Source organism: Schistocerca americana, chromosome 5 (genome assembly GCF_021461395.2).
Source record: "Schistocerca americana isolate TAMUIC-IGC-003095 chromosome 5, iqSchAmer2.1, whole genome shotgun sequence".
Taxonomy (NCBI): Eukaryota; Metazoa; Arthropoda; class Insecta; order Orthoptera; family Acrididae; genus Schistocerca; species Schistocerca americana.
Window position 1 is genome coordinate 365,516,317 of NC_060123.1, and position 20,212 is coordinate 365,536,528.

The 20,212-nt window shown below is 43.7% G+C and overlaps 1 protein-coding gene across 1 annotated transcript in view; it reads right to left on the minus strand.

Annotated features, from left to right (window-relative positions):
- The window catches only part of LOC124616386 (mucin-17-like), a 258,939-nt gene that overhangs the window by 120,256 nt on the left and 118,471 nt on the right, over window positions 1-20,212 (minus strand). The window contains exon 2 of the mRNA XM_047144691.1: window positions 3,856-6,112. Within this exon, the coding sequence (XP_047000647.1) occupies window positions 3,856-6,112 (2,257 nt within the window). The remainder of the gene's footprint in view (window positions 1-3,855; window positions 6,113-20,212) is intronic.

The window sequence follows — 20,212 nt, forward strand, 5'->3', positions numbered from 1 at the left end:
AAAATGCAGTACAAGACAGATTCTGTTCTTGAAAATCTCTCGGGTTAAATAACGCGACGTTTCGACGAGTGTCATACTCACCATCTTCTGGCGATGACTACGACACGCTCCGAGACGTCGCGATATTTTAACGCTGCCACCCGCCTGGAAACCAGAGAACTTTTCACCAGGCCTACATTCACAAGACAGATTCTGCTTTAACTGGCCGTAGTTTTGTGGAATCCATCGACTGAGCATAAACGAAGCCCATAACTGCGGGGCACAGATTGAGACTGGCATTATAACCACTCCTTGGTGAAGTTTAGTACTACAGAGAATATTCTTGTACGCTATGTTCCTTGCTAATTTATCTATTTGCAGTTAATCCTAAAGGTTCATTTTTAAAATCTTTTATTTACAGTATATTAAGTCACTGATATGACTTCCCTCAGTTCCAACAAAGAAATCGGACTATGTTTGTCGGGGTGAGATGACCGGCCATATATAGTTTGCTTAACATTTGCATAATGTTATTGGAAAAAAGAGATGAATCCATAAATGAGAGCAATAACTCCAGCACAGAATCTTTCTAATGAGCCAAATTTATCCAGAAAACTACTCGTACGAATAATTCAATTTAACTTCATATTACATCATCCTTATATATGTACACATTTCACGTAAGAGAATTTAGAGTTATACATCTAATCTCAGAAAAAAGAAACTCACAACGGCCGAATTTACACTATTTTCTTTCTCAAAAAGTGAAATATTTGGGGTAAGATATTTTTGAAAATGCTCTGAATGGAACTAATTAAATTTCCTTTTAAGGAGGAGTTCGTAGATGGGCAGATGTTTCCCAGTCCCTATACTGCCTGCTAGTTAAATTTTGTGCCCGTACGGTCGAACAAACCTGTGACCATTCGCGTCACCCTTCTATCCAAACCCTCCATGTACTCCGTTAGTCTGTCGTGCTATGTACCCCACAATCTCGGAAGATATTCCAGTGTGTGGTGTAAACGAATTGTAAATAATTTCTTTTTCTAGAGGAACTGGACTTTTCTTGTGTCTTACCAATATATCTAAGCGTAATATTTCATTTACTTCCAACGAAGCTTCCTTAATCGATCATCATAAAGGCCTGTCTCCGTATTGTCACCTACAGCTATTTTTATAATATGACTGACTGTTGTTGTAAATAATTAATTCTGTGGTGAAAAAGTGCTACATTTTTACATTTCATGTATTGTTCGAATTTAAAGTCCTCTACGATAAGAGCTAACGGGTTGTGCTTGGGCCATACTGCTATTTTATCGTTATTAACTGGACATTATCAAAATTGTAAACTATTTTATTCACAATCTACGATGAAAAATTTTGAGAGGCCCGGTTATCAATTTCAGTCAGAGTTGCGCATCTTCAGATCTGAGTAATAATGTTTTGAAACCAACACATTATTACACTGACCTGCATTTTTCACCACTAAACGAACGTAATTGTCTGGACCTTTAACAATTTTAATCGATGATTGTGAGTAAAATAAATTGAATATTCTCAAGTTCGTTGTTACCCATTGGCGACAATTTGACAATTACTTGCAGTACTTGGTCAAAACATTCTCTTGAAAACCGCATCATCTGCAAAAGATCTGATATTGCAACTAATACCATACACTAAGTCATTAACGTATAACATGAATAGTAATATTCTTACTATTCTTCCCTGGAACAAACTAGCTAATAGCTCTATTCCTTTAGATTACTCCTTTTCCAGAATAACATCCTGCATTCTGCCCATAAAGAATATTCAATGTAGAATGAATTTTCACCCTGCAGCGGAGTATGCACTGATATGAAACGTCCTGGCAGATTAAAACTGTGTGCCGGACCGAGACTCTAATTCAAGTCCCGAATTGGAATCTCGGTCTGACACGCAGTTTTAATCTGCAAGGAAATTTCAATATTCAATGTAATTAGAAACCCTTTGAGATAGCCCTTTTCCATTTTTTTATCGAATTAGAAGTTGTTCAAATGAACTGAAACGTAAGTATCTGTAAGGACACTGGTACTTGACAATAAATATACACTGTACGAAGGGTGTGAGTTTCATATGATTGATGTTTTGGGCATCCATGCTAGTTTCCCAGCCTAATTCTGCTCCAGGATAAGTCATTATACTTTAACTCATCATATGGACCAGAATTCTGCTGTAAGAAAAATTGAATGTTATATACGGGTAATTCTACGAATCAGTTCAGTATTTTTTTTTTTTTTTTTTTTTTTTTTTTTAAGGCGAAACAGTATCCGTGCTTCGTGTTCTTTAGCAAGTTTTAGTGGTGTGAAAGAGTAGTTCTTGTAATATGGAAAAGTATTTCTTTCATTTCGTCTGAGATAAATATTATTTTCCGTACATTACCTTTAAATAGAAAATTAGGATTTTTACACCTCGTATCATACGCAACACATGAATTATTTGTTCATAAAACCTATCTTTTGTACAACATTAGAGCTTTTACAAATCTAGGAACATAATTCCTTTTTTTTTCACTCTAGCAAGAATTTTGTTTTATGCACAATACAGCTTGCTGTAATGAAGTCAGATTGAATAATTTTGTATTATGCACGATACAGCTTGCTGTAATTCAGTTAATGAGTCAGATTGAATTTTATGATACATAATTCGCAACCCCTGTCAATTTACACATTTTATCGTACAGTTAAATCTGTTTTATCTGAGTCTCAGAGAAATAGTAGAATAAGAAAGATGAGCTAGTTCATACATGCCCTTGATTACGTTGTTATGAGGATTTGAGAAACGTGAAGTAGGTAATTTACACATCATAGCTTAACATTATACTAATGACTTATATATCTTATTGTGTACACTTTCGGTAGGGTATTATTATAAGTTACCAATAAAATACAATGAGTTTACTGAACAGTACTGAATTATATCGGTAAATTCTCTAGTTACACAATTATTTGCTTTAAAGATGGAGGTAATTATATTGTTTTTATTTACTGCTGTTTATAGTGTGGAATGAAACAACAGTAATATAATTATTTATTTATTTTCCTTTAATTATTTTATTTCTTACAAATTTAACTGTCGTATAAAACTGTTGAAAATAATAACAAATGTGACATTAATGGCGTAAATGTTTAGAAGACATTATTAATCTGATATGATGGTAGATTATGCATTGTAAAGCACACAATTATCCGGGGCGTTTATTCACAATTCACATTAACAAATTGAAATGGAGCTACTTGACACAAATTCAGATACCAGTTGGGCGATGTCCAATCGAGGTAGGATGACAGCAGCTCCAGTAACATCGAAGTTTATGTGGCCACAATTGAAGACGGAGATAGCACAGAAGAAACGGAGTGATAACCGAAATTCCAATTGGATGTCAGTGTTATCATTCCGTCTAAAAAGTTACACACAGGAGAAACAGGGTACAGTCAAGTGCTCCCTGTTCAAACAACTTAGCTTCAAATGGCATGTCTTCAGAATTCCGTGAATCCTCGTGGGAGAGAGAACGTTACATATGTCTGCAACACGACTGTTTGCACTGTACTTGTGGCAAAGAAATTAATGGCACAGAAGCTTAACGAAATGTGTGTCTAGAACTCGTTATACATCTCAGAATCTTATTGGGTCACACAAGAATGATTTTCTTCAAACTGATGGCTGAGACATAGAAAGCCGTCTGAGCTTCTTAGTAATCTGCCTTAAATAACATTTGTGGATGAACTGTCGTGAGGGGGTCAGGATAATGATTACGCACTATTCTCGCAATGTAGCTTACAGAAATTAACAAGTAGTTAACAGCCATCTCCCGGGTTAGATTCTATTGAGGGATACACTCACTTTCCATCGTCGGCTCGTTCCTTTCTCTGCAGCTCTCCTGTAATCACGGGAGCAGACCTCTTCTTCAAGAGGCGCAGGTCAAAATCTGCTCCAGGAAAGAGTGCTGGGTATGAGAAAGGTTGTCCTGCACTCTTCCTCGCGTCTCCTGTAGGCGCTCCTGGTGTCGGGTAAGTGAACGGGATGCTAGGTGATTCTTTTGGATAGCCAGTGAAGATTGTCTGGGTGCTGGGATATGTCACTGGCCGCGGAGTTGTGTATGTGGGTCTCGGAGTCGTGTATGTCGGCCTCGGAGTCGTATATGTCGGCCTCGGAGTGGTGTACGTGTACCGAGGGGTACTGTACGTGGGGCGTGGTGTTGTAAATGTCGGCCTTGGTGTTGTATAAGTCGGCCTTGGAGAGGTCGTGGTAAAAGTGACTGGTCGTAAAGTGGTTGTAGTGGTGTAAGTGTAAGGCCGAGGTGTGGTTGTCGTTGGCAGTCTTGAAGGGTATGTGAAAGGTCTGCTGGGTGTTTCCTTGGGATACCCAGTTATTTTGGGGGTTGTCCGAGTCGAAAAAGTTGGCCTTTGCGTCGTCGTACTGAATGTGTACGGCCGGAGAGTAGTGGTTGGCAGTCTTGTAGTGTAGACTGTCGTAGGTCGGAATGTTGTTGTTGGCCTGCTTGTGGTTGTCGTGATGAATGTAGGTCGGAATGTTGTTGTTGGCCTCCTTGTGGTTGTTGTGATGAATGTTGGTCTCACTGTTGTAGTACTATATGTGAAAGGTCTCTGTGTTGTTGGGTACGTGAAGGGCCTACTAGGTGATTCCTTCTGGTAGCCAGTGAAGACTGTTGTAGACTGAGAGGGTCTATAGGTGCTGAATGTTGGCTGTCGAGTTGTAACAGTGAAAGGCCTCAGTGTTGTTGTCGAATATGTGGGTCTTGGAGTGGTGAAAGTCGGTCTCCTGGTCGTTGTGGTGAATGTATATGGTCTGACACTGGTGGTTGTAGGTCTCGTTGGGTAGGTGAATGTAACACTTGGAGATACTGTGGGGTAACCGGTTGTTCTGACGGTGCTGTATGTGTATGGTCTCAAAGTGGTCGTTGGATAGGTGTATGTGAAGGGCTTAGCTGTAGTAGTGCTGTAGGTGTAGGTAATGGGCTTGCTGGTGGTTGTGTAGGTGAAGGGTCTCGCAGTGGTGGTTGGCTGTCTGGTGGGATAGGTGAAAGTGACGGTTGGAGACGGGTACTTGTATCCAGTGACAGGAGGTGCCGTTCTAACTGTAGTGGGCGGCGGCGTCGGCCTCGGAGTCGTGAACGTCGGGCGCCTCGTTGTAGTGGTGAACGTGTAGGGCCTCGCAGTGGTAGTCGGTGGCCTCGTGGGGTACGTAAACGTTACCCTCGGCGACTGTGTCGTATAACCAGTTGTAGCATACGTTGGTCTCGTTGTATAAGTAGAAGGTCGAGCTGTGGTTGTGGAATAGGGTTTGCGAGTTGTCGTAGGATAGGTGTAAGTAAAGGGTTTGGCAGTAGTAGTCGAATATGTATAAGTAACTGGCCTGACAGTTGTTACAGGAGGGAGATAGGAGACTGGTTTGAAAGTGGTCGTAGGGGATGTGTAAGTGTAGGGTCTTACAGTTGTTGTGGGAGGGAGGTAGGTGACTGGTTTAGGAGTGGATGTAGCGAATGTATATGTGTAGGGTCTCGCGGTTGTGGTGGGTGGGGTGTAGGTGAAGGGCCTAGCTGTGGTGGTAGTTGACGGAGGGAGATAAGAGACCGGTTTTGGAGTGGTATAGGTGAAGGGCCTAGCTGTGGTAGTGGTTGTAGGGGGAAGATAAGAGACTGGTTTTGGAGTGGTATAGGTGAAGGGCCTAGCGGTGGTAGTGGTTGTAGGGGGAAGATAAGAGACTGGTTTCGGAGTGGTATAGGTGAAGGGCCTAGCGGTGGTGGTAGTCGAGGGAGGAACATAAGAGACTGGTTTTGGAGTGGTGTAGGTGAAGGGTCGAGCTGTGGTAGTGGTTACCGGGGGAAGGTAAGAGACTGGTTTCCTAGTAGTGTAGGTGAAGGGTCTGGCGGTGGTGGTGGTGGTTGTCCCTCTGGTGGGGTAGGTGAACGGTTGCGGCGGCTTTTCGTACACGTAGCCCTGGTCGGCACGCTCCTTGTCCGGAGCCAGCAGTTTTCCTCCGTAGGCGAGGCGGGCGTCGAAGGTCGGCCCCAGCAGTAGGTTGTTTGAGGGAAGGCCCACCTCCCCGGCAGGCGATGCCCCAGCACGGCCGCTCCATCCTGCGAACACAGCAAAGGCATGTGTGAGCTGCTTCAGTCGTTAGCTGCAACTGACGCAACTTCGCTAGCACGAATATCACGGTAACTCAGTTGTTCCAAATTCTTTTTCACTAAAGCTAACTCTCTCTCTTCCAGCCGGCGTTCAAAACCAGGGTGACTGACAGTTCTTTATAATGGCTAACCGAATGTCTTCGCAGTAAGACTGAGCCCGTTGTAGTTCCTCGTCTAAAAGAAGAGATCTTATCCGAGTCCTCTGCTGTGCAGGCAGACACAGTGACCGTATAGCCACGAAGGCAGACTGTATTTTATGTAAGATTTTACAGGCAAAATGCTAGTTTTGTTTAAAAATCCATCGTCAGTGTCGCGTAACCTTATTTGCGAACCAGTAAGGAGGATGGAAGGCGTAAATAATTATAAAAAAACCAGAAAAATAATATAGTAAGCGGATGGAGTGAAGAATGAAGGAAGGCACTAGGAAACCATGATGCTTCATTAAAATCGGTTAAAGCAGAAAGAAAAGTAATACAAAAGGAAGTTCCAAATTTATTTACGGAATGTCTTTGGAGGAAGACAATCCCCCAAAACTGGAACAATACTGCAATCATCCTACTTCAGAAGAATGGAAACAGGTAATACAAAGACCTATCAGCCCACACTCACGGAACAAGTTGGCTTTAGAAGTATATATAACTCAGTACACCATTTGAAAGCCATGAACGTATTTATAGAATGGAGCAATGAGTACGAGTTACCGCTTTGTCTACAGTTAATAGATATTGATAAATCTTTTCGCCATTTCAGAAAAAGTCTGTGCTACCTGCCCTTGGGAAACAAGGGTCGACCTATGTTAGTGCACTGCAGAAAATACACGTCTATGCTACTGCTCCTACTACACACACTCGTGATCATGAAAAATCCGATCCTGGGAAATACAGAACTGAAAGAGATGTCAACGAATGAGATTCCAGATCACCAAAATTATTCTCAGAAAATACGGAGGAATTTTCAGATCTAGAAACTGTAAAATAGAAGAAGGAAAACAGATTAATTTGAACCACCTCCGTTTCACTGATAACAAAATGCTGTTCCTTCTGGCACAGATAAACTTCAACGACTACCGTATGAGTTTAAAGTAGGCCTTAAAATCAAAAGCTTGAGTTTTTGTCTCGCATTTTTGCGGGGTAGGCATGTTCATGAACGGTTTTGGCGTGGTTACTTGAAAGGGTGGCAGCATGTTGCTGCCACATCGTAAGTTCGCAGCTCCATGCAAGCGACACTACACCTGCGTGGTGTAGGGCGTGGTGACTGGTATTTGGGTTGGCAAGCTGTGTGACCTGGGAAATTAACACGTAACCGTCAATTGGAAGTGTAAAAAAGGTGCATTTGAGAATGAGGCGTGAAGTCTCGAAATTGATCATGCGGTAAATCTTTTAACGACGTAACTACAGCCTGAGGCTATTTTATTTATTGTTATTACTATATCCGGCAGCGTTCCCACCATACGCTACAATGAATAATGATTATATCAAAAAGATGGAATCTATTTATAGGAAAGACGTTTGACGAAGTACATTGAACTAGAAAGGAAATACATAGAGAAATAAGTGCATTTTTACCAAAAAAATCGCTCTATTTCCCACCCAAACAGATAAATTGCTCACAAGGTTTGGGGATGTCAAACAACAGTAGTTTCTTTTAACAACTCCATTAGACACGCGTCATCCAACCCTTGAGAAGCATGTTACAAAGTAAATGTAATCTGTACTTCGTAATGCTCGCTAATGAGGAGCTACGCAATGTTTCCATCCTTAAAAATCCATGTTTTTCGCACCGCCCCCTTGAGAGCGTTGGCCATGTTGACTTACATCTTTTGTACATCGCTGTTCTGTGTGCTAAGCCTGTCACGCAAAGCCACTGCGTTCCACAACGTGGGGTGGATGAGGAGTCGTCTTTTGACGTGTCCAGAAACTGTCTTCTTTGTTGGCGGTTAAAACCTTGTCGATATTTTCGAAATGAGTATTACAGTAGCTGTTTAGTAGCTAAAAAATTTGTTAAAGAACCCCTCGTTATCTTTTTGAAGCCTTCAGGCGTTCGGCTATGGTGATATTTGGATATCACGGTATACTTACATCCGAATCGTCAGGCGGGGACTTCAATTGCACTCGTACTGAATACGAATAGAGCCTACAAATAACTTTGCCATCTCGCTAGAGGTAGCGGTAAGTTCTGCGCCGTTGTTTACGTAACCGCACGTCTGTTGAAATACTTGGCGTCCGAGCTGGCTGCTGTTGCTCTCACCTACGTCACAGTGAAAGTAGTGGGAGCATGCTAATCTATGCTCTGCACGTTATTTCCCTAATCCGCTGCACTTCCTACTGTTCAACCAAAACAACATCTTAAGCATCTCTCAAGCACTAGTAAATGTAATAAGACAGCCTTATTACATCGTTACCGCCTCTCGGTAAGTGCTGTTAAGTGCTCTAGCGGACGAAATGAAGTCGTTGCGTCTGGAGCCGGGCGACCGCTACGGTAGCAGGTTCGAATCCTGCCTCGGGCGTGGATGTGTGTGGTGTCCTTAGGTTAGTTTGGTTTACTTAGTTCTAAGTTCTAGGCGACTGATGACCTCAGAAGTTAAGTAGCATAGTGTTCAGAGCCATTTTTTTGAAGTCGTTGCGTGCTGCTTTGAGCGAATGATGCCATGTATTGTGTTGTAAGCGAATGTACAGTAACTTATGCTCGTAACAAGTCTAGGTGCATTTTCTTTGTCACGGCAAGCCTGGAACCAATACATCATCCTATCTTTTGCGGACAGAAATATTTTTACTTCTGTAAGAACTTTTGGCGGGAATGTCATAGCGCTTAAATGCGCCAAAGTTGCTAGTCATTTAATACTGCACAATCTTTTCCTCATCGCAGCGGGATAAGCTTGTACTGTATGACAAAAATCGCAACATTCGTTTGGGAATAATTTCGAAATTGTGTTAAGTCCATTCCTTAACGAGTTGCATAGGCTAAAGATGGTGCAACATCGCATTAATCTTTTTCGATCAAATGTCAAATGCTTCTGAAAGCATCTGCTTTAGTGTAGCTAGTGTCTAGGCAGATGATACTCTCATAAAATTGGAACTTGCGTAGAAATGAAATTATTTCGTGACGCCTGGACGTTACAGATCCTTTGTTTTTACACACACTCGCAGATTGTGAAACGTAAGGAGAGTTTCTAGAAGCGTGAACTCCTTCATAGATGCCTGTAAATTGTTTCTTCACTGATATTGTACACAAATACATGACTGTAGCCATTTGTGAGGATATGAAGCGGAATGATGGTTCAGGCTCAGTCGCAGGTAAAGTTGATGACAGACTTCGGTTCATTCGTAGGATACTGGAAAAATGCAGTCAATCTACAAAGGAGACTGCTTACAGAACACTTCTAGAAAATTTTTCCCGTGTGAATGATCCATACCAAACAGGGCTTACAGGGATACTGGACACATTGAAAGAACGGCAGGTATGTCGCAGAAATGCTGAAAAAACAAAATTGCCAAACGTTTGAAGAGAATCGTTAACTCTCCCGCGAAAGCTTACTTACAAGGTGAATAAAAATAAATAAATAAAATTAAAAAACAACGAGCCAGAGGCTGTAAAATGAAAACCGCCCAAGGGATCTTACACTGAGGTGACAAAAGTCATGGAATAGCGATATGCACGTATACAGATGGCTATAGTACGGTATACACAAGGTATAAAAAGGCAGTGCATTGGCGAAGCTGTTATTTTTACTTAGGTGATACATGTGAAAAGGTTTCCGACGTGATTGTGGCCGCACGACGGGAATTAACAGACCTTCTACGCAGAATGGTAGTTGGAGCTAGAAGCATCGTTAGAGAAGTCAATAGTGTCAAGAGCGTGCCGAGAATACCAAATTTCGGGCGCTACCTCTCACCATGGGCAACGCTGTGCCCAACGGCCTTCACTTAACGACCGAAGCAGCGGTGTTAGCGTATTGTTGTCAGTGCTAACAGACAAGCAACTTGCGTGAAATAATAGTAGAAATCAATGTGGGACAAGCGACTAACATATCCGTTAGGACAGGGCTGCGAAATCTGGTGTGGGCTATGGAAACAGTCGACTGACGCCAGTGCCTTTGCTAACAGTACGACGTTGCCTACGGCGCCTCTCCTGGGCTCAGGCGGGTCCTAGACGACTGGAAAACTGTGGCCTGGTCAGATGACTGCCGATTTCAGTTGGTAAGAGCTGATGGTAGTGTTCGAGCGTGTGGAGACCCCACGAAGCCATGGACTCATGTTGTCAACAAGGCACTGTGCAAGCTGGTGGCGGTCCCATAATGATGTTGACTGTATTTACATGGAATAAACTGGGTCCTCTGGTCCAACTGAACCGACCATTTATTGGAAAAGTTTATATTCGTCTAGTAGGAGACCATTTACAAGCCATCCATGGACTTTATGTTCCCAAACAACGATGGAATTTTTATGGATGACGGTGGGCCATGTCACCGGGCCACAGCTGTACGTATCGGTTTGAAGAACATTCTAGTCAGTTCGAGGGAATGATTTGGCCACCAATATCCCATTGAACAGTTGGGAGACGTAATCTAGAAGTCAGTTCGTGCACAAAGTCCTGCACCGGCAACACTTTCGCAGTAATGGAGAGGCAGCAATAGAGCTACTGCACTACCGCGGGCAAGAGAAGGTCCGACACGATGTTAGGTGGTATCTCATTACTTGTGTCACCTCAGTCTAACACCACTGCACACGGAAGAAAGTGCAGTCCCTGCAAGAGCTCTGAGGCTTCAAACTCGCCGCTAGAGGGACACTGGCGCACACTCACGTGACGGTAGAACGAGCACACGTACGCGTCGACCGTCCACTGCATTCAGTCGTACTGAAAACGGTGAAATGCAAGCTTCCAAAAAAATAGCAAAATGGTGTAGTCGATTTGCTTACAGCGGAACGAGCGCTGGAAACGGAAATTCGTCATAGAATGGCATAAGTGTACGAAGAGCACTGCATGTCTGTTGCAAGGGTCAAGACGTGATACTCCATGATCACCCATCACAGTACGATAGTAAGCAACAGTTTGCATACACGGATTTAGGACATATCATCTCACCTGTCACACACACACAGGAATAACAAACGCTACCACAGCCACAAATACAAAACAAAACACGATCGCATTCCGTAACAACGAGGCAAAGTACATGACGTGTAAGTGGATCTAGGAAACAACGAAATGAAAATGTACTCCATGTTAGTGAAGAACAGTGTCGATGTCGTACAAGATAACGTGATCCCAGCGAAGAAACGCATTCTCATCGTGGCTGCTGGGCCAGTCCATTCCCTTGTTCAGAAAGGGAGGCCACGTTACTTCCATGTCGCCTGGTGAGCTGTGTGGTTCATCCGTTGGCGGTGGCCGTCTCAGTTGTCAACGGTTTGTCACCGTAATTCGAGCATTCCCGTTGTTGTCTGTGCTGTACACAGAGTGGCACCGCAGTCTCCACGCCCTGTAGGCGCAGGGGAACTGCTTCATAGTCAGCCAAGCTAGATCCTGTGCAGTGTCGTAAAATTCGTGACGGAAGAGGTAGCTGAGGTAGTAAATATCCCATTATAACTGTACTTGAGAGGGTTGCAGGAGCCAATGGCGTTTCCCAAATAAAAAAAGTAAAAAAAAAGAAGAGGGAAAACGTAGCCACACGTAATTCTCAAGGCTTCTGTAGTCCAATAAAGATCCGGAAGAAGGGAAAGAAAATAAACATTTAGAATGATTTTGATGAACAGACTGTAAGGACATTAATACATAATTTCCCCATGACACATAAAGAGTACGCTGGCCGCTGTGGCCGAGCGATTCTAGGCGCTTCAGTCCGGAACGGCGCTGTTGCTAGGGTCGCAGGTTCGAATCCGGCCTCGGGCATGGATGTGTGTGATGTCCTTAGGTTAGTTAGGTTTAAGTAGTTCTATGTATAGGGGATTGATGACCTCAGATGTTAAGTCGCATAGTGTTTACAGTCATAAAGAGTACCCAACATTAAAGTCACCACAGTTATAGCTCCGTTGATATAAAACTACATTTTTAAAGAAGGAATTTTGTCAATAGGGTAATTTCGTCATTAGGAACCTTACTACACAAGTTAGGCTGTAGATAAGCCATTTTCTATTTTTCATATTTTATTTATATATTTAAATGTACGTTAGATATACAAAGTAAACATAATGATTTTCCGAATACCGTGAAAACTAACCGTAATGAGGGTAGATTCATCATATTCGTCAATTTTACTCATCAGTCTTCTGACTGGTTTGATGCGGGCCGCCACGATTGCCTCTCCTGTGCCAACCTCTTCATCTCAGAGTAGCACTTGCAACCTACAACCTCAGTTATTTGCAGGATGTATTCCAGTCTCTGTCATCCTTTACAATTTTTACTCTCCACACCTTCCTCTACTACCTTGGAAGTTATTTCCTGATGTCTTAACAGATGTCCTACCATCCTGTCCCTTCTTCTTGTCTGTGTGTTCCATATATTCCTTTCCTTTCCTCTCCTATTCAGGGCAGAACCTCCTAATTCCTTACCTTATCAGTACACCTAATTTTCAGCATTCGTCTGTAGCATCACATCTCGAATTCTTCGATTCTCTTCTGTTTCGATTTACCCACAATCCATGTTTCACTACCATTCTTCGCTGTGCTCCAAACGTACATTCCCAGAAATTTCTCCATCAAATTAAGACCTATGATACTACCAGGCTCCTTATGTCCAGGAACACCCCTTTCTCCAGTGGTAGTCTGCTTTTGATGTACTCCTTGTTCCGTCCGTCATTGGTTATTTTGCCGCACTTTGTGACCATTTATCCTGATGCTAAGTTTTTTTGTTCTCTTGTCATTTCTGCTATTTTTCATTACTTTCGTCTTTCTTCCATTTACTCTCAGTCCATATTCTGCACTAATTAGACTGTTAATTCCATTCAGCATATCCTGTAAATCTTCTTCACATACACTGAGGATAATAATGTCATCAGCGAATCTTGATATCCCTGCACCTTGAATTTTAATTCCGTTCTTGAACCCTTCTATTATTTCCATGATTGCTTCTTCCAAATATAGATTGATTTCCTCTTATCTCGTGCACATGTTGTATATTACCCGTCTGTTCCTATAGCTTACCCCTATTTTCCTCATAATTTAGACCATCTTGCACTATTTGACATTGTGTAACGCTTTTTCCCTGTCGACAAATCCTGTGAAAGTGTTTTGATTTTCCTTTAATCTTGCTTTCATTAATAACAACAACGTCAGAACCGCCTCCCTGGCGCCTTTACCTGTCCTAAAGCCAAACAGATCGTCATCTAACACATTCTCAATTTCCTTTTCCATTCTTCCGTAGTAGACACAGGTAAAAATCATATATCATATCACTGTATAGTTGGATAAATATGTCTTGAAAATAAGCAAATGATTCTTCTGCAAGGAGAAAACCTTGTTTTCTTTCAAATGCACCTTTCAGTTCAAGTGGGGGGGGGGGGAGGAGGAAAAGGAAGGGGGGGGGGGGGGAAGGCAGATTAGCATGCAGAGACAATCGCTGTACACTTTTCATGGTAGTTATTTGAGCTATTACTATTCACTTCAAATGCTTGCGTAAAAAAGTATTGCAGGTCGAGTGAGTTATTTTGTTGTTTATATGAGGTGGCTGTAACAGAAATCAAACCCAAATTTTCCAGTAGCTCCGTTTTTGTGCTTGATAATTCTATTCTGAAGGTTTGTATTTGTCGAATCAATGGTCGTACTGACGTAACTTTTAATTCTATGAGACTAGGTAGATATAGTTTATAGGTTATGCGAGATATGCTTTGACCCAAGGCTTCACCTGTCGCAACTGCAGCTCAGCTACGGCCAGGAACCACCGCCACTACCCCAGTCGCCACCCATACTGCGCTGTCCACGCACACAAGGGGTTACGCTATTTTGCTCGACCTCTACACCACAGTGTACAAGAACTTTAGGAAAGACGTAGGAAACAAACACGAATTTGAGTCTCTCATCTTTTTCTTGCGCCTTTGTACCGCGTGTGCTCAGTGTCGCTATGGTTGTTAACGGATTTGGTATGGTTAATTTAAGGGGTGGACGGATGCCCTTTATATCACCACCCTGCTACTCCCCGGGAGGACGTATTTGTATCCCAACTGTCTGCGTGTGGTGTGATTCATGTGAAAGTGTGCGAAAGAAAAAAATGTTCAAATGTGTGTGAAATCTTATGGGACTTAAGTGCTAAGGTCATCAGTCCCTAAGCTTACACACTACTTAACCTAAATTATTCTAAGGACAAACACATACACCCACGCCCGAGGGAGGACACGAACCTCCGCCAGGACCAGTCCATGACTGAAGTGCCTTCGACCGCTCGCCTAATCCCGCGCGGCAGTGTGCGAAAGTTTCCGAAATGTTTCCGAATGGTGTAACTGAGGTGGGGTCGTTAATCCGCTGAGCGGATTTAATCTGGGATCGGCATACCTGCCAGTCCCGGCTATCTGGGCGGATAAAAAAAATTAAAAAGTAATAATGATACACTGAGGTCGTAAAAGTCCTGTGATAGCGATATACACAAACACGGATGGCGATAGTATCGCGTAGACAAGGTGTAAAAGATCAGTGCTTTGGCGGAGCTGTCATTTGTTATGAGGTGGTTCATGTGAAAAGTTTTACGACGAGATTATGGCCGCACGACGGGAATTAACAGTCTTTCAATGCGGAATGGTAGCTGGAGGTAGACGCATGGGATAGTCTGTTTCGGAAATAGTTAGGGAATTCTATTTCCAGATCCACGATGTCAAGAGTGTGCCGAAAATACCAAATTTCAGGCATTACCTCTCACTAGGGGCAACGCAGTGGCCAACGGCCTTCAATTAACCACCGAGAGCAGTGGCGTTTGCTTAGGAGTTATCAGTGCTAACAGACAAGCAACACTGCGTGAAATAACGGCAAAAATCAATGTGGGACTTGCGACTAAAGTGTCCATAAGGAAAGTTCAGCGAAATTTGGTGTTATGGACTACGGCAGCAGAAGACCGACGCGAGTGCCTCTGCTGACAGCACGACATCGCCTACAGCGTCTCTCCTGTGTTCAGTTGGGCCCTAGACGACTGGAAACCCGTAGCCTGATCAGATGAGTCCCGATTTCAGTTAGTAAGAGCTGAGGGTGGTGTTCGAGTTTGGCGCAGACCCCACGAAGTCTTGCACCCAAATTGTCAATACTGTGGAAGCTGGTGGCCCATAGTGGTATGGACTGTATTTACAGCGACTGGATCCTCTGGTCCAACTGAACCGTTCATCGACTGTAAATGCTTATGTTCGGCTACGTGGAGACCATCTGCAGCCATGTTCCAGAATAACGATGGAATTCTTATGAATGACAGTGTGCCATGTCACTGGACCACAACGGTTCGGGATTGATTTGAAGAACATTCTGGACAGCTCGAGCGAATGATTCGGCCACCCAGATCGCCCGATATGAATCTCATCGAACATTTATGGGACGTAATAGGGAGGTCAGTTCGTGCACAAACTCCTCGACCGCTGACACTTTCGCAGTTATGGATGGTTATATAGGCAGCGATACACTATATTTCTGCAGCGGACTTGCAACGATTTGTTGAATCCCTGCCACGTCTTGCTCCTGCACTACATCGGGCAAAAGGAAGTCCGACACGATAGCAGGAGGTAAGCCATGACTTCCGTCACCTCGGTGTAATTTAACACTGTTTAATAGTAGTAATTCAAAACTTGAGAATTGTTTATGAACGTGGCAAACAAAACTTCTAGAAAAACCATGTTATTACGATGACCACTGAAGATCTATTGAAATAAAGAAAAAATCATGAGTCACGCAATGAAAATGTTCAATTATTTCACGTTCTGATCCTTGGCTCTCTGTCACTAGATGCAGTGCCGTTTCTTTTTCGTCAGCAAGAGAAAGCCAGGTGTGTAACGAGGAATGGTGTGGGATGCACGCGTGCCATGGAGAGCTGCTCTTGTCTGGAGGGCAATGAGGCTTTTGTGCCGCCGTTACTGGACGGTTACTGACGGTTCATCAGTCTCGCGTTTGGATGGAATGAGGAAACGGAACTTCCGCCCTGCTACTTTCACTTTGAGGGGAACAGCTGGCGAGAGGACGGATGTGATTCTGTTTCTCTCTCTGGCTGTGTCGTTACTGAGCTAACACTAACGCCTCTATATACTGCACTGTAATTTATTATCTTTCGATCTGAAAGAGAGCGGTGTATCCCACTCCTTGTACTTAGAGTTCAGGTAAACACAGCAGATGAATCGAACATCACGTACTACTTCCCCATTTGTTATCCCAGACTTCTACGTCATCCGATATCATTTGATGTTTCTGACGTTCCAGGTTATTAACAATGAGCAAGCATCCATATTAGTCGATAGGCCTTTAGGAACAAAGAACAGGCGTCACAAAGAAGAACTCCCGACCAGGCGATGTGTTTTGTCTCTCAGATGCAATTGTTCACTCGTCGCTGACAAGAATGACTCCAGCTACATTTATGCAACTCAGTTTCGTCACCTGATGATCTGCTACTTAGTATATGGTGTGATACCTATACAAAACGTGCTGTCCTTCTTTGAAATTTTTCGGTGTACTCCATCAATCCTATCCAGTAAGGATCCCATACCGCGCAGCAGTATTCTAAAAAAGGACATACAAGCGTAGTGTAGGCAGTCTCATTAGTAGATCTGTTACATTTTCTAAGTGTCCTGCCAATAAAACACAGTCTTTGGTTAGCTTTTCCCACAACGTTTCCTATGTGCTCCTTCCAACTTAAGTTGTCCGTAATTGTAATTACTAGGTATTTGGTTGAATTTACGGTCTTTAGATTTGACTGATTTATCGTGTAACCGAAGTATAGCGGATTCCCTTTACCAGTCATATGGATGACCTCACACTTTTCGTTATTTAGGGTCAACTTCGAATTTTCCCACCATACAGCTATCTGTTCTAAATCGTTTTGCAATTTGTTTTGGTCTTCTGATGACTTCATCTCCTCTCCCTTGATCCTTATGGTACAAGATTCTACAAAAACTGTCCACTCATTCCGTGTAAAGTTTTGGACATAGTCGCAATCGACAGCGTCATCTGCAAACAATCTAAGACGGCTGCTCAGATTGTCTCCCAAATCGTTTATATAAATAAGGAACAGCAAATGGCCTATAACGCTACCTTGGGGAACGCCAGAAATCACTTCTGTTTTACTCGATGACTTTCCGTCAATTATTACGAACTGTGACCTCTCTGACAGGAAATCACGAATCACGAATCCAGTCATGTAACTGAGACGATATTCCATAAGCACGCAATTTCAGTCACGTAACTGAGACGATATTCCATAAGCACGCAATTTCACTACAAGCCGCTTGTGTGGTACAGCGTCAAAAGCCTTCCGGAAATCCAGAAATACGGAATCGATCTGAAATCCCTTGTCAATAGCAATCAACACTTCATGTTGATAAAGAGCTAGTTGTGTTTCACAGAAACGATGTTTTCTAAACCCATGTTGACTGTCTGTCAGTAGTTTTCTTCGAGGTAATTCATAATGTTTGAACACAATATATGTTCCAAAATCCTGCTACATATCGACGTTAACGATATGGGCCTGTAATTTAGCGGATTACTCCTACTACCTTTCTTGAATATTGGTGGGACCTATGCAACTTTCCAGTCTTTGGGTACGGATCTTTCGTCGAGCGAACGGTTGTATATGATTGTTAAGTATGGGGCTAATGCATCAGCGTAGTTCGAAAGGAACCTCATTGGTATACAGTCTGGACCAGAAGACTTGCTTTTGTTAAGTGATTTAAGTTGCTCCACTACTCCGAGGATATTTACTTCTACGTTGCTCATGTTGGCAGCTGTTTTTGATAAGAATTCTGGAATAATTACTTCGTCTTCTTTTGTGAAGGCATTTCGGTAGGCTGTGTTTAGTAACTCTGCTTTGGCAGCACCGTCTTCGATAGCATCTCCATTGCAAACGAAAAGAGATGACTTTCATTATAGGATGACATCCTCTGGAATTGTGGTACTTCGCTGAAAGACAACTAAATTGTGTGTCTGCCTCCAGAAAGCAGGAGGATGGCAGTAAAATCGACATTCAATGCTCTTCTGCAGTAAAAGACTACATTTGTAATATGGGATTTGTGAATCATGATGACAGACTTAGATCTGCTTATGGGCTAAGAAGAAAATTCAAAAAGTATAACTGCCACGAACTGTCCTTTTCACTTCTGGAGTTTAGGAGGACTTTTTCTCAGGGACGTATGGGACAGGTGAAGGCAAAGCATGTCAATCCCATAGCTGCGAAGCAATAATGCAACAAAAGCAAGAAATCAGTCCCAAAAGATGTAAAATTAGGAAAGAAAGGTGATTTTGTCACTTTTGCCGCAAATATTGGAAGATTTGATGTATGTTGTAAAAAAAAGGTTCAGCAGGACCAAACTAAGAAAAGTTGTTTTGTGGAGCATTTCCCTGCTGCAATGAAAATAAAAATATTTTTGCTAAACTCCGTTTAGTAATTGAATGGTTACCTGCCTAATACACTCCTTGGAAATGGAAAAAAGAACACATTGACACCGGTGTGTCAGACCCACCATACTTGCTCCGGACACTGCGAGAGGGCTGTACAAGCAATGATCACACGCACGGCACAGCGGACACACCAGGAACCGCGGTGTTGGCCGTCGAATGGCGCTAGCTGCGCAGCATTTGTGCACCGCCGCCGTCAGTGTCAGCCAGTTTGCCGTGGCATACGGAGCTCCATCGCAGTCTTTAACACTGGTAGCATGCCGCAACAGCGTGGACGTGAACCGTATGTGCAGTTGACGGACTTTGAGCGAGGGCGTATAGTGGGCATGCGGGAGGCCGGGTGGACGTACCGCCGAATTGCTCAACACGTGGGGCGTGAGGTCTCCACAGTACATCGATGTTGTCGCCAGTGGTCGGCGGAAGGTGCACGTGCCCGTCGACCTGGGACCGGACCGCAGCGACGCACGGATGCACGCCAAGACCGTAGGATCCTACGCAGTGCCGTAGGGGACCGCACCGCCACTTCCCAGCAAATTAGGGACACTGTTGCTCCTGGGGTATCGGCGAGGACCATTCGCAACCGTCTCCATGAAGCTGGGCTACGGTCCTGCACACCGTTAGGCCGTCTTCCACTCACGCCCCAACATCGTGCAGCCCACCTCCAGTGGTGTCGCGACAGGCATGAATGGAGGGACGAATGGAGACGTGTCGTCTTCAGCGATGAGAGTCGCTTCTGCCTTGGTGCCAATGATGGTCGTATGCGTGTTTGGCGCCGTGCAGGTGAGCGCCACAATCAGGACTGCATACGACCGAGGCACACAGGGCCAACACCCGGCATCATGGTGTGGGGAGCGATCTCCTACACTGGCCGTACACCACTGGTGATCGTCGAGGGGACACTGAATAGTGCACGGTACATCCAAACCGTCATCGAACCCATCGTTCTACCATTCCTAGACCGGCAAGGGAACTTGCTGTTCCAACAGGACAATGCACGTCCGCATGTATCCCGTGCCACCCAACGTGCTCTAGAAGGTGTAAGTCAACTACCCTGGCCAGCAAGATCTCCGGATCTGTCCCCCATTGAGCATGTTTGGGACTGGATGAAGCGTCGTCTCACGCGGTCTGCACGTCCAGCACGAACGCTGGTCCAACTGAGGCACCAGGTGGAAATGGCATGGCAAGCCATTCCACAGGACTGCATCCAGCATCTCTACGATCGTCTCCATGGGAGAATAGCAGCCTGCTTTGCTGCGAAAGGTGGATATACACTGTACTAGTGCCGACATTGTGCATGCTCTGTTGCCTGTGTCTATGTGCCTGTGGTTCTGTCAGTGTGATCATGTGATGTATCTGACCCCAGGAATGTGTCAATAAAGTTTCCCCTTCCTGGGACAATGAATTCACGGTGTTCTTATTTCAATTTCCAGGAGTGTATTCACTGATTTGTAGCCTTAGTACATTCTAACACATTTGTATTCGATAATGA